This window comes from Natrix helvetica (genome assembly GCF_964273705.1).
Source record: "Natrix helvetica genome assembly, chromosome: 3".
Lineage (NCBI taxonomy): Eukaryota > Metazoa > Chordata > Lepidosauria > Squamata > Natricidae > Natrix > Natrix helvetica.
The window spans coordinates 18,245,944-18,261,448 of record NC_138549.1 but is presented as its reverse complement, the minus strand read 5'-3'; the positions used below and the strand labels follow the sequence as shown (position 1 = coordinate 18,261,448).

General features: G+C 39.0%; 1 protein-coding gene across 1 annotated transcript in view; it reads left to right on the top strand.

The window, feature by feature from the left end:
• The window catches only part of SLITRK6 (SLIT and NTRK like family member 6), a 16,890-nt gene extending 4,132 nt beyond the window's left edge, over positions 1 to 12,758 (top strand). Inside the window, exon 2 of the mRNA XM_081948656.1 lies at positions 8,424 to 12,758. Within this exon, the coding sequence (XP_081804782.1) occupies positions 8,440 to 10,965 (2,526 nt within the window). The 5' untranslated portion in view covers positions 8,424 to 8,439 and the 3' untranslated portion in view covers positions 10,966 to 12,758. The remainder of the gene's footprint in view (positions 1 to 8,423) is intronic.
• Positions 12,759 to 15,505: the final 2,747 nt, after the last annotated feature.

Genomic DNA, 15,505 nt, shown 5'->3' with positions numbered 1-15,505 from the left:
GGCAACAATATGCATAATTCATTGTCCTATGATGGGGACCAGTTACATAGATTGATGCAACCTGAAGTACGTGATGGAATTTTGACTGGGAATTGAAAGCCTCCGTTTTGCAGTTTGCAAAATTGCAAATTTAATTGTGAATTGCAAAATTAACTGTGGGCTGCTGTTGAACAACTATCATTTTCTCTGCATCTCTTTCTCTCTCTTTCTTTCTTCACTGTGTCTTTGTATTTGGGATAAAACAAACAAACAACCCTCCCGCACCCATATTTCCATTTTGTAATTCATTCTTGAAGACCAGCATCAAAACAGAAAAAAAAAGTAGATAGCATTAAAAAAAAATATCAATCTAGCCTCCAACCTGAGAAAGAGATGAAATATGTCTAGAAAATGTATTTTCTATTTGTGCTTCTGGTTAAGTGTTGACTCCTGGTGACTACCTGGGGGAAAAAAAACTCTGCAGCTTTCTTGGGAAGATTGATTTGCCATTACTTGATTAGTAGGGCTGAGAAAGAGGGATGGCACAAGGTTCCCCCAGTTGCCTTTGTGCCTAAGGAGGGACTAGAACTCAGGGTCTGATGCCTGAAATACTACACCAAACTGATTCTTATGTCTAGAAAATATCTTTAGAAGTCTAGATTTTAATGTCCCAAATGTGCTTTTTCAAGAGGAAACTGGACTTTCTCTGCTTTTCCTTGAACACTTTTCGCTTCTTATCCAAGAAGAGTAAGGTTCTACATTTAGGCAACAAAAATGGAATGCACAGGTACAGTATAGGTGGTACCTTGCTCAGTAGTAGTAACTGTGAAAGGGATCTTGGAGTCCTAGTGGACAACCATTTAAATATGAGCCAGCAGTGTGCAGCAGCTGCCAAAAAAGCCAACACAGTTCTAGGCTGCATCAACAGAGGGATAGAATCAAGAGCACGTGAAGTGTTAATACCACTTTATAATGCCTTGGTAAGGCCACACTTGGAATACTGCATTCAGTTCTGGTCGCCATGATGTAGAAAAGATGTGGAGACTCTAGAAAGAGTGCAGAGAAGAGCAACAAAGATGATCAGGGGACTGGAGACTAAAACATATGAAGAACGGTTGCAGGAACTGGGTATGTTTAGCTTAAGAGAAAGAAGGACTAGGGGAGACATGATAGCAGTGTTCCAATATCTCAGAGGTTGCCACAAAGAAGAGGGAGTCAAACGATTCTCCAAGGCACCTGAGGGTAGAACAAGAAGCAATGGGTGGAAACTAATCAAGGAGAGAAGCAACTTAGAACTGAGGAGAAATTTCCTGACAGTTAGAACAATTAATCAGTGGAACAGCTTGCCTCCAGAAGTTGTGAATGCCCCAACACTGGAAGTCTTTAAGAAGATGTTAGATAGTCATTTGTCTGAAACGGTATAGGGTTTCCTGCCTAGGCAGGGGGTTGGACTAGAAGACCTCCAAGGTCCCTTCCAACTCTACTATTGTATTGTATTGTATTATTGTAAGAAGCTTCTGCAGTTCTGAAGAAGCCTCTTGGGTGACAAGAGAAAGATCTTCAAGGAAGAGCGAAGAAGGCCCAGTTGCCTCTTGAAAAAGCACCTTTGGAACAGCCATGACCTGGATGACTTCATAGACATCTAGAGTTGAATATAACTAATTGAGGGAGTGATGTGTGGGATGCATTTTGAACTACCCTGCAGGGCTGCCCTAACCATTTCCTTCCAATATGAATGATAAAGAAAATCAAATTCGTTTCTTATTGACTTTACTTCTGTTGAGCTGTTTAAAATGTGTTTCCCATTAAATAAGAATCCAAAGGTAGACAAGCTAATTGTTAATGTTCAGGGAGAATATGATAGATTGTGTCAGGTGATAGCAACCAGAACCACTTGCAAATAGTCTCAAACAGAAGCTTTAAGGCTAGTGGCCTGTTACAATAACCCCCGACAGATCGACTGCATTCCCTTGGGAATGATCAGATAAGGGTTCAAGGCTTCTTGAGGGAGGTCAGACCAGTGCTGTTTCTGCAGTGCAAAAACCCTACAATTGACTCCTCTCAACCCCTTCCTCCCATCTAGCTGGAGATTCCACCACAGACTTGATATGCTGGGGTGGAATCTACATTATAATCATTGGTTTCTCCATTGATTTCCATGGAGAATTCTCCTTGCTATCCCAGATCATTTTTAAAAGAGTAGTTTCTCAGTGACCTGATGGTTGTTTATTTTTAATCACACAGCAAGTGCTTTATCCAGACGTTTCTCTTTAATTTTAGTATATCTATTCCTTCTGCTTTCTTTCCCTATCATTCAGCTACAATTGGAAACCTTTGTTCAGTGGTATTTGGAGGTGGGGCTGCTTTGATCATACCTTTCTCATTAAGAGCCCTGTCACTGTGATTTTTGGCAAGCTCATCTTTCCTTTCCCTTCCTCGGTTTGATTCTCAATATACTTAACAATCAATACTGACCAGTCCTTCTTGAGCTATTATCCCCATATATATGTACCCTTATAAGTACCCCACATATAGGTAGCCCTTAGGTTTCACACAGAGGCTTTCTTATGCTTCTATAAACAGTGAGTTTTCTCAAGTCTTTTGATAGCAACTTCATAATAATTTATTCTCAGTCCTGAACTCTGCAAATGATTTACCTTGGATGGAAAAATAATGTAATTCAGTTTAGACTTACCAAGGAATATATTCCACTGAATTTGAGGTGTATAACCTGTTTCCTTGAAAATAAGACCTCCCCAGATAATAAGCCCAATCGGGCTTTTGAGCGCATGCGCTGAAATAAGCCCTCCCAAAAAATAAGCCCTCCCTGAAAATATTGCAACACAGCAGCAGCCATGAGGTCACTATGCTCACTGCCTCATGCACCTCAAAAATAATAAGACCTCCCCAAAAATAAGGCCAAGAGCTTATTTCGCAGATCAAAAGACCCATGAAGTGCTTATTTTGGGGAAACACGGTAGACCTATAAAATAGTGCTATGGGATATATTGATGTTTGCAGCTTTTTGGCTTTGAGTGTCCTGGTTTTAGAGAATCAGGATAATACTACCAAGGAACTCTAATTAGCATTTCTTGCTATAAAGTAAACAGTTACTATAGTTGCAGAATGAAGCACAATGACTAAATGACACCATGTGCATTTAACTAGTTCTTTAAACTACATTAACTAACTCCTGTCTGTTTTCTTCAATCATCTGTAGCAGGAAATCTAGATGGACCATATTTCTACTCAACATTTGATGGACAACACATTTTTTTACCAGAAAAGCAAGACAATATATTTGCTTCCAGTGTCAATCCTACTGCTCATAGAAATATGAGGCTATGCTAGTAAAGAATCAAATGTTCCTTTGAGGAGGACAAAATCAACATTTTATTTAGAAGTATTTTTCTGAGTGGTCCTTGGTGCTCCCTGAATTTGGTTGTTTTCTTGCAGACATTTCATTACCCAGACTAGATAACAGTTTGGGTAATGAAACATCTGCAAGAAAACAACCAAGCTCAGAGAGCACCATGGATTCCTCATTTAGAATAGAATGGAATAGAATGGAATAGAATGGAATAGAATGGAATAGAATGGAATAGAATGGAATAGAATGGAATAGAAGAATAGAATGGAATAGAATAGAATAGAAGAATAGAATAGAATAGAATAGAATAGAATAGAATTCTTTATTGGCCAAGTGTGATTGTACACACAAGGAATTTGTCTTTGGTACACATGCTCTCAATGTAGATGAAAGGGGAAAAAAGAAATATATATTCATCAGGAATTATAAGATACAACACTTAGTGATAGTTACAGGTTACTGATAAGCAATCAAATCGTACTGGGAAACAAACAGAACAATATAAATCACAAAAATACAAGCAATAAGGTATAATCATAAGTGGGAGGAGATAGGTAATAGGAAGAATGAGAAGAATAATAGTAATACAGTCTTAGTAAATAGTTTGACAGTATTGTGGGAATTAGTTGTTTAGCAGAGTGATGGCATTGGGGGGGGGGTGACTGTCCTTGTGTCTAGTTGTTCTGGTGTGCAGAGCCCTATAGCATCGTTTTGAGGGTAGAAGTTGAAACAATATATGTCCCGGATGTGAAGGATCTGTAGATATTTTCACGGCCCTTGTGAGGTCTACAGGTCCTCAATGGAAGGCAGGTTGGTAGCAATTTTTTTTCTGCAGTTCTAATTATCCTCTGAAGTCTGTGTGTGTTTGTTTGGTTGCAGAGCCAAACCAGACAGTTATAGAGGTGCAGATGACAGACTCAATAATTCCTTTGCAGAACTGAATCAGCAGCTCTTTGGACAGTTTGAGCTTTCTGAGTTGATGCAGACACAACCCTGAGCTACAAATAGTCTCCTTTATAAGTATTTTTATCTCCAGTTTTTATTTGGTTGTTGTTTCTTTTTTGACTCAATTTTTCTACTACATCTTTGATTTTGTACCATTGTTACATTTTATATAATAATTCTCAAGGATGATATTCTATGGGACAGTGTTTTTATCCTTCTTCTTGTTTATGCCAATACCCTAATCCTGAATATTAATACACACAGCATTTTATAAGTAGCAGCTCATTATTTTTTCTTAATGGTGAGAATAACTTTCCTTTATTCCACAAAGGACAGGTGAAGTCTTTCTTAGACTGATTTAGTGGCTTAGAACATACTCACATTCTTAAGGATAAATTTTCAAAAAAAAAAGCATTTAGAAATGCAGCTAGAAAACTACAGAGCCAAAATGCAATGCTTTGCTCAATGTTCTGTTTAGATGAAACATGCCATTAATCTTTGAGTTCTTCCTTCCCTATAGTTATTCTACACTCTGAGCAGGTGTTATTTCAAATTTAAATTTATTTAAATCACAGATGAGCAATCTGCAATCCAACTTTCACATTAGGTTCTCTAACTTTGTGTGTGTGTGTGTGTGAATCCCTGAAGCACCTCCAAATCACATCACAACCAGTTTGGTATAATTCAGGGGTGTCCAAACTTGAGAACTTTAAGACTTGTGGACTTCAACTACCAGAATTCCCCAGCCAGCATGGCTGGCTGGGGAATTCTGGTAGTTGAAGTCCACAAGTCTTAAAGTTCCCAAGTTTGGACACCCCTGGTATAATTGGTTAAGAAGCTGACCTAGAAACCAGGGGACTGTTCTAGTCCCTTCTTTGACATGAAAGCCAACTGGGTAACTTTGTGCTAGTCACTGACTTTCAGCCCAACTCACCTCACAGAGTTGCTGTCAAGGGGAAAATAGGAGAAGGAAGGACTATTAAGTATGTTCTCCATCTTGAGTTATTTATAAAAGCAATGAAGATGGGATAATTAATTAATTCAGTAAAACCCAAGCAATTCCTCATTCTCTACGAAAACCAAGCATTTCAGATGTGTTGCTGAAGTCACTGGGTAATTTTGTGTGGCAATCTAAGCTGTTTGTCTTCCATGCTGCTCCAGCTGTTCTTGTATCTTTCCCTAGTCCTGATGGTAATGATTTTACAGTGAGGTGTACTTTAACCATCACTGCCTTTGATTGGTTATTCACTTCCTTGAATGTTGTAGGGAAGGCAAACATCACTGGCTGCACTTCAGTCCAGTCACATTTACCATCTCCTACCTGTTCCTTTTAGAGATAGTTTCTTTTCTTTTCCCAGATGTTTACATGTCTGGATGCCTTCAAAGCCCCTTCTCACACTCTCAATTGACACTAATGCAGATTCTGGCTCTCCACCATTATGCTTTATTGTCTCCAGCTACCTTGATGTTGTAGTGATTAAAGTAAAAGGAACGTGGTCCCTCACTCAGTTCTACTCTGTAAAACATCATGGAAGCAAGAAAGCAATGGTTAACTTCATAAAATGTGAACTTTGGAGTTTCATTCTTATGTCTGTATACTGACACTTAGGTTAGTACAATTCATACAAGCAGGTAGAGATTGAAAGGGTGAATCCAGAGGGAACATGTGTGTACTCTGTTTCCCTAAAAAACAAGACCTCCCCAGATAATAAGCCCAACTGGGCTTTTTGAGTGCATGCGCTAAAAGAAGCCCTCCCCCCAAAATATTGCAATGCAGCAGCAGCCATGAGGTGACCACGCTTGCCATCTCCTGCACCTCAAAAATTATAAGACCTCACCAAAAATAAGGCTAAGTGTTTATTTTGGGGGTCAAAAGAAAATACAACCTTGTCTTATTTTCAAGAAATCATGGTACAAGCAGAAGAGGGAAGGCAAACATGGTGGCCAGGAAACCTGACTGGATTCTATGACCCTTATAAACTATTATTTATATCAACTGGGAAAAACTGACCAGATGAGAGTCTTCCTCAACATAACCAGCTAAGAACATAGCATCCTAGTAGCCCCAATGAATGCCATACATGGTAATGACCAACCATCATGGGAGTGGATATGTCACTTGCTGGGTCTAATTAGAGCTGGAGGGAACATTAATCTGGAATGAAGTATAGTAAACTAATCACTTGGAAGAATTTAACATAGTCCAGGATAGGAAGCAGACCCTTTGAAGCAGGACTTCAGAGCAGAGACAAGAGAAAACTTGATAGTGAGCTGGGATTGGGTAGAAGATTATGCCACCCATTGCTGCACTGGAAAAATAAAGAAGGGTAGGCCATACCAGTGATGGAACATGAGTAAAAGATGCAACTGATCTCTTGCCATTTTTGTCTCCTCTGCTTTCAGAAGATTAAAACAAACAAACAAACAAAAAAACGACCCTGAAATGCAGCCCTATGATTGCATTCCCAAAATAAATCATCACACCATCACGATTATGGGAATACAGTGGAATTTGGTTTCTTTTTTTTTCTCCTTTTGTCTTACAATAATGTGCAAGCATAAATGTGAATGTGCGAATTGGCTTGCCATTTCTTTCCTATAAACTATATTTTATTTTCAAAGACATAAAACAAATATGTTACTTTGACAGGCATCAGGCCTATGTCATCTTAGATATCGATGTTAGGTTCAGGATGTTATTTGGGAGAAAGTTGGATTGGGGACATTAATTGGGGGGGGGGGGGTGTCTAGCCTTTTGTGCTGAAAAGTATTTTACCTCCAATCCTCTATGAATGATTGTGTGAAGAGCAATTACCCCAGTTCAGCAGAAGAAAGTGACTTCCCCAATGTGGAGTAAGCCACATTTTCTACCATAAACTTTATGTATTTTAAGGCTAAACTAAATTATCTTGGAAATTGGAAGCAATGCATGACCAACTAGTTCTCAGTTTTTAGACTAGTGAGTTTACTTTATTGTCATTGCACCTTGTACAATGAAATTAAATGCCATCTTCAGTGTACATTATAACTATAAAAATATCTACCATATTTTACAGAGTATAAAACGCATCGGAGTATAAGATGCACCAAAGTTTTGAAGAGGCAAATTAAAAAAAAACATTTTTGCACTCTGCAGACCTCCCCCAAATTGCCCGTTTTTTTAAAAAAACAGGCCCATTTCTTTCAAAAGAAAAAAAGGCATGGGTAGCCTTTAGGGGGCTTGCAGAGTGCTCCGGGGGGGTGGGGGGCTGAGCAAAAAACGGCCCATTTTTTTGTGAAACGGGCCCGTTTTTTGTAAAAAAAAAAAAGAGGAAGCTTATAGAGTGCTCCTGGGGGCCATTTTTTGCTCATTTCTGCTCTCCCCAGCCCCCAGGAGCTCTCTAAAAGCTTCATAGAGGCTAGCCATGCCCTGTATGGCCATTTTAGTGAAGGGGGCAGGGTTTCAGGAGGCAAAAAATGCTGTATTCTGTGTCTAAGATGCACCCAGATTTTCAGCCTCTTTTTTGAGGGAAAAAGGTGCGTCTTATTGTCTGAAAAATATGGTATTTGTATAGAATCCTTTTCAGTCTATTGAATTGAAAACCCCTGATATTGTATTAATATTGCACTTTACAGTAGATGAGATGGATCTTTAAGAATGTTTTGAACTTTCTTAAGGCAGAGGAAGCTATAAAGCTCTTCCAAAGAGGGGAGAGGGCAACCAATGATCCTCTGGGCAATGACATTAACCTTCTGGAGTGCTGTCCTATCTGCCACTGGGCAACTGACAAACCATACACAGGTGCGGTACGTTAAAATACTCTATGATGCAGCGGTAGAAGGTCACCAGCAGTTTTTCATTCAGTTGTTGTTTCCTGAGAAGTCTCCGGTAGTATAATCTCTGCTGGGCCCTTTTGACCAGTGCTGCAATGTGAGCGTCCCAGGTCAGGTCCTCTTTTAGGATAATGCCCAGAACCTTAACACTGGCCACTTGCCACTAGACTAGACAGTGACTGTAATATTTTTTGTGGATTAGAAGGGCTATTTTTTCCCCAGTAGCTGATTTATGTATACTAAATTACGCTAAGTTTTTTTTTCCACCAAAGTTGAAGGAAAAACTAAAATGTGTTTAATTTATTGTACTTTTCAGACGCTGTTGGATTACCATGAAGCTCTGGATAATCGCATTAAGTTTAATGGGGGTTGCTTGTGATGTGCTATATTCTGAACTAGCACCATCGTCAAATGTTGGCTCTTGTGAAGACTTGTGTTTTTGTGAAGAAAAAGACAGCATCTTAATTATAAGCTGTGAAGAAAAAGGCATCAAGGAGATATCTCAAGTCCATGTTCCACCATCCCGGCCTTTCCAACTTAGTCTTTTAAACAATAGTTTGACTATGTTACAGGTCAATGATTTTGCTAGCTTTATCAATGCGATGACGTTGCATCTTGGATTTAACTACATTGTGGACATCGAACCAGGGGCATTTAATGGGCTAAGCCTCCTTAAACAACTCCATATCAACCACAATTATTTAGAAATACTTAAGGAAGACACCTTCCATGGACTGGAAAACCTGGAATTCCTTCAAGCAGACAACAATTTCATCACAATAATTGAATCAAGTGCCTTCAGCAAGCTCAACAGGCTTAAGGTGCTTATCTTAAATGACAATGCCATCGAATTTCTTCCTCCCAATGTATTTCGCTTTGTTCCATTAACTCACCTGGATCTTCGAGGGAACCAACTACAATCATTACCTTATGTTGGTTTTTTAGAACACATTGGCCGAATCCTAGACCTTCAACTAGAAGATAACAAATGGATCTGTAATTGTGACCTACTGGAGTTAAAGAGCTGGTTAGAAAACATGCCTCCTCAGTCCATAATAGGGGACGTTGTTTGCTACAGCCCTCCTATTTTGAGAGGTAGTATTTTAAGCAGATTAAAAACAGAGTCCCTCTGTCCAACTCCACCTCCAAATGACCTTGATTCTCCATCAGGGTCATTGCCTTTGGTGATTACAACATCAATAAGTGATAGTCATTTCTCAACGAAGGTGATCCCTATTTTTAAAACTCCCACCAAGGAATCCAGTTTAACACCTCATGTTACGAAACCAGCTACTCTTCTTCCCGGAGTATATTGCCCTATACCATGTCAGTGCACCAGCAATATCCTTTCAGGGATTTTGATGCAATGTCAGGAACAAAACATTGAAAGCTTGTCAGATTTAGGTTCTCCTCCCCCCAATCCTAAAAAGTTGATTCTTGCCGGAAATATAATTCAGACATTACTGAAATCAGATCTTGTGGGTTATGGCAGTCTAGAGATGCTCCATTTGGGAAACAATCGTATTGAGATGTTAGAAGCAGGATCCTTTATAAATCTCACTGAATTGCAAAAATTATATCTCAATGGCAACCATCTCACTAAACTAAGCCGTAATTTGTTTTTAGGCCTGCAGCGCCTTGAGTATTTGTACCTTGAATATAATGCCATCAAGGAGATTTTACCTGGTACTTTCAGTCCAATGCCAAAACTTAAGGTCCTGTACCTAAATAACAATCTCCTCCAAACTTTACCATCTCATATCTTTTCTGGAGTTCCACTAGCCAGGCTGAATTTGAAAACCAACCAGTTTTCCCATTTGCCCATAAAAAATGTCTTAGATGATCTAGACCTACTAGTACAAATCGAATTAGAAGACAACCCCTGGGATTGCACTTGTGATTTGGTCGGGCTACAACAATGGATACAAAAACTAAATAGGAATACAATGATGGGAGAAATTCTCTGTACCTCTCCAAGACAGCTGGCTAAAAAGGAACTGAAATCTCTGAACAATGATATGCTTTGTCCCACTTTGATGAACAGCCCAGCCCTCCCAACTCATCCTAGCTTCCTAATCATCACAACTTCACCAACTACCACCAGTACTGCGGACACTATTCTGAAATCACTAACTGATGTTATCCCTCTCTCTGTTTTAATTCTGGGGCTCTTGATTGTGTTTATAACAATGATTTTTTGTGCGGCTGGCATTGTTGTTCTTGTTCTACATCGACGGAGGCGGCACAAAAAGAAACAAACAGAAGAACAAGTGAGGGACAACAATCCAGTCCAGCTTCAATACAGTATGTATGGTCATAAAACAACGCACCATACTACTGAACGTCCAGCCTCAACTTTGTATGAACAACATATGATCAGCCCCATGGTTCAAGTTTATCAAAGCCCATCTTTCAACTCCAAATTTGCAGGTCATCAAGATGATTGGAATGATAAGGAGGGGAATGATTCCAAACACCTTCGGCGAAGTCTCTTAGAAAGGGAACACTCCTCTCCTCTCACTGGTGGTCCAAATGTCAAGTACAAAGCTACAGACCAACCCGCTGATTTTTTGTCCTTCCAGGACACAAGCTCACTCTATAGGAATATTCTTGAGAAGGAGCGAGAACTCCAACAATTGGGGATAACGGAATATCTTCGAAAAAGCATCTCTCAGCTACATCCTGAGATGGAAGTACATTATCCAAGAGCTCATGAAGAACTAAAGCTGATGGAGACACTTATGCTCTCGCGGCCGAGAAAAGTTTTACTAGAACAGACTAAAAATGAATATTTTGAGCTCAAGGCCAACCTGCATGCTGAACCTGACTACTTAGAGGTTTTGGAACAGCACACATGAAACGAAACATCATCTTTGAAGGCTTTGAATCAGAAACTCTTAGGTTTGTCGTACATTTGAGAACTTTGTAAATAAAAGTGCCTTATGATAATGTGTCACCAATCAGAACTTTAAGCACAGCAGTAATCTGAGTGAAAAGAAACTCTCAGGGATAACTGTGTGAAGCCATGGGAAAGTTTTCAGGCTGTGTATATCTTACTCCCATTTTAAAATGTGAACTTTGTATAACTGGATTCTGAGAAGAAATTCAGTTTGCTTGGCCATATTCCTCTAGGTGTGTATTGCAGTCCCTAATGTTTCTTTTTCTTTTTTTCAAATTGTTGATTTTGCTAAACAGACTTTTAAAACATTTGTTTCTTCAGTTCCCTTCTCATTTTTCCCATGTAGGCGATATTTAATTAAAAACCTACAAGGTTCTACTTAGCCAGCTGCTAGAAAGTAGGGAACATTAGTTATGGATGAGTCTATATATACGAACAAATTCTACATGGCAGTAGTACATCATCATTATAAAGGGAACTATATGTTTTTGTTTCAAAAGAACAAAAAAAATCATTTGTGAGCTTCCAAGGACTGCAGTATTTAGATACCTTTAATTTGGAACGTTGTTGATCCCCCCCCCCCCCAAAATGAGGTTGGAATGGGAAAGTGGTATATTATGCAGGAATTTAAAAGATATAATGGAAATTTTGTTACTTTCCCTCGATGGCATTTTTAATCACATTTTGGGACAATCTTCAGTATAATGCTGCTATATAGACTCCTGTGCGACATTGGATTGACACAGTTTGAAACGCTACTGAGAATTTAATGTAAATATATTAGTATATTGATGCACCCAATTTTTATTTTATTTTTTACTGTATTTATATGATTGGCTCCCGTGGTAATTTTTTTTATAACGTCACTTTGCTGTGGCCAGTAAATTTCAGATGGCAAGTCAGACAAGAAATAAGCCATCAGAACTTGTTTCTGGCTGTGAACACTCTGTCTTTGCCATAACGACATGGCAGAAGAGCATTTCTCAGCCCTCTCCCTCCCCCCCAAGAAAAAGGTCTGGTTTGAACATGGTAGGTGAGTAAAAGTCACAAACCTAGGAAGTTGCATTGAGATTAATTATTGTAATCTTATGGATACATGCTTAGATATGTGCTTTTGCAACATTTGTATGGGTAGGTTAATGTTCCATACATAGATGTCGGTGGCTAACCATGTAAGGGTTAGCAAGCCCCACAGAACTCCACAGCTTTGTGTGTATAGAATTGTGGCCAAGTTTAAAAACAATGATGTTCTTTGTCATACTTGATCTCACGTGTAGACACAGCTCACATTTAATACGGCCTAATCTACAATCCTAACTTTGCTTCTAAGAAGAAGAAAATTGTTCAATCCAATTCTGACTATTTCACAAGTCTGTCTCTGCATTTTTTAAACACAGATCTGCTGCACTCACAATTTAGATGTGTGTGTGTGTGTGTGAGAGAGAGAGAGAGAGAGAGACAGAGAGAGAGCAAGAGAGAGAGAACAATAAAGTGCAAGCAGCAAATCTGTAGAGATCAATTGGAACGTAGCACGAAAATAATATTTAGAATTAAGGAGACAAGGAGCAGGACAAATTTATTTTACTATAAAGTTTAGTTTAGAATTATTTGTATTATTTATTCTGTACAATTTGTATCTTTTAAGTTTGAAATTACAATTATTATTCTTGGGTGCCTTTCAAGCAAATCAAAGAACTTAATCATGATCAATAAAACTGACAATAAAGGGATCCCCCTTTTTTTAAAAAAAAACATGCTTCTTTGTATTAAGATGCCCTTTTTAATTCTCTCTCTGTCTCTCGTAAGCTCTGCATGCATGAGTTCAGATCCATTCTAAAATCAAATGGGAGTCTTCTGTCCGTTGCCATGCATACAGAAGTGTCTTGTTCTGGGGGGCAAGATGGCAGTTAAATACCAGTGTATGATTGAAAAAGTGCCAAAATGGTAATCTGACCTGCATTTCCCCTCCTGATTAAGTTACTCCTTTGTAGACCAGCCACCCTTTGATAAATATCTCCTTGCACAGCCCGTTGGGGCTGAAAAAAGTCAGAAAGAGCCTGGTAGCATCTTCTCTTCAAGATCCCAATAATTACAAGCAGGGAAATGTCTATATAAGTGATGACAGTGAGACTTATGAATGGCATCTACCATAAATAAATAATTTTAATAGTGTCCCTACTGATTGCTTACATAGTAACTTTGGCTTAGATGTAAAGTATTGATTTTTGTAGAGAAAGTTCATCCCTGGAAAGTAAAGAAGAAAGACATTAACATCAAATATTTCATTTATTTATCTGATGCAGTACTACAGAAAGCAAACTATATCTTCATATCTGCTTGGGTACTTATTTATGTTTGCACTGGATTTTTGTTAATATATTCCAAATCGATATTTTCCTGCTGATACCTCCAAGAATGTTGGACAACGACTCTCAGAATTATATGTGAGCAAAAGTTGGTCAAAGTATTAGACTCCAAACAATAAATATGGAGAAATGAAACAGTTTAAGAATGATCCCTTTATGGAGATGAAGCCTAATGCTCTGAAGCTAAGAGCCAAGGTGGCGCAGTGGTTAGAGCACAGTACTGCAGATTTCTTCTGCTGACTGCTAGCTGCAGTTCAGCAGTTCAAATCTCACCGGGCTCAAGGTTGACTCAGCCTTCCATCCTTTTGAGGTGGGTAAAATGAGGACCCAGACTGTTGGGGGCAATATGCTGACACTGTAAACCACTTAGAGAGGGCTGTAAAAGCACTGTGAAGCAGTATATAAGTCTAAGTGCTATTGCTATGCTGAAGTTAGAGGATTGTGTACTTTATTTAGAATCTTAATAGACTGAATGAATAGATTATATCTCTATCTCCATTTCTACCTGAATAAAGTATCAGCATCTGAGTTGGGTTCTAAATAAAAAGTAAAAGTTTTCCTGTGAGTCATATCCAACTCTAGGTGCTCATCTCTGTTTCTTGACCGAGGGAGCCAGTGTTGTCTGAAGACAATTTCCATGGCGATGTGGCCAACATGGTTGTATACGAAAGATGCACAAAATGCTGTTACTTTCCCACCAAAATGGTATCTATTAATCTACCTGCATTGGCATGCTTTTAGACTGCTAAGTGGGCAGGAGCTAGAGCAAGGAATGGTAGTTCACCCTGTTGCATGGAGCTCGGATCTCAAACTTGGGCTGCCAATTTTCTAGCTGTAAGGTCAACATTTTTAGCCACTGAATGTCTCCCTCCCCCTCTCTCTTTGTCTCTCTCTCTCTCTCTCTCTCTCTCTCTCTCACACACACACACACACACAGAAAGAGAGGGGGGGACTCTAACAGGAGACATTCTCATTATACTTTATCTCAATAAATCAAATGTGTATGCCACAAATGTTGAAACATGATCGCTGAGCCCTTTATAAGCGGAAGGTGGCAAGTCGAGAGCTTTGTTTAACTATGATTCATGATTAACCTTATTAATGATGATTCAGCAGATACCTTTAAGTGACCTTCAAAATATAGTATCTATCTTCTCACCCTTCACCACCCAATTTTACCAAAATGTAATTGTGAATTCTAATTTTCCAGTTGAATAAAGTGGATAACAAATAAATCAGCTGCCTTTAGAATTCAGTAGTCAACTAATTTGTTTTTCTTTAAAAAAAAAAAGGTAATTCCCAAAGTTTAGAATGTTAGCCTTATCCTTTCTAGAGCTATCACTGCTATCTAAAAGCAAAAACTTTGGATGAAGTCTGATTGAATTTAGTGACTTCTCTGGCTGTAGAGTTCCATTGCATGATCACATGACTGAATGGGCTGACAGAAAAGTGAGCGGTATTATAAACAAGTGAGCTTTCCAAAGCTCGCTAATGTTATAAGGTTGCAAATATATTGCGGATTATTATCAAAGGTATTGTTTCAAAGAAAAAGCAGTCACAGGTAGTTCTCAACTTACAACGGCGATTGAGCCCCAAATTTCCAGTGCTAAGCAAGACAGTTCTTAAGTGAGTCTTGTCCTCCTTTTACGACCTTTCTTGCCACAGTTGACAGGTGAATTACCACAGTTAAGTTAGTAACTTGGTTGTTCAGGGAATCTGGCTTCTCCTTTGACTTTGCTGGTCAGAAGATCATAAAAGGTGATCAAATGATCCCAGGACTCTTCAACTGTCATAAATACATGTCAGTTGCCAGTGCCTGACTTTTGATCATATGACCATGGGGATGCTACAATGGTTGTAAGTGTGAAAAACAGTCATCAGTCCACTGTTTTCGTGCTATTGTAATTTTGAAACAGGGTGGCTCAGTGGCTAAGATACTGAGCTTGTCAATCAGTTTGGCAGTTCAAATCCCTAGAACTGTGTATTGGAGTGAGCTCCTGTTACTTGTCCCAGCTTCTGTCAACCTAGCAGTTCAAAAGCATGTAAAAAAGTGAGTAGAAAAATAGGAACCACCTTTGGTGGGAAGGTAACAGTGTTCCATGCGCCTTCGGTGTTTAGTCATGCCGGCCACAT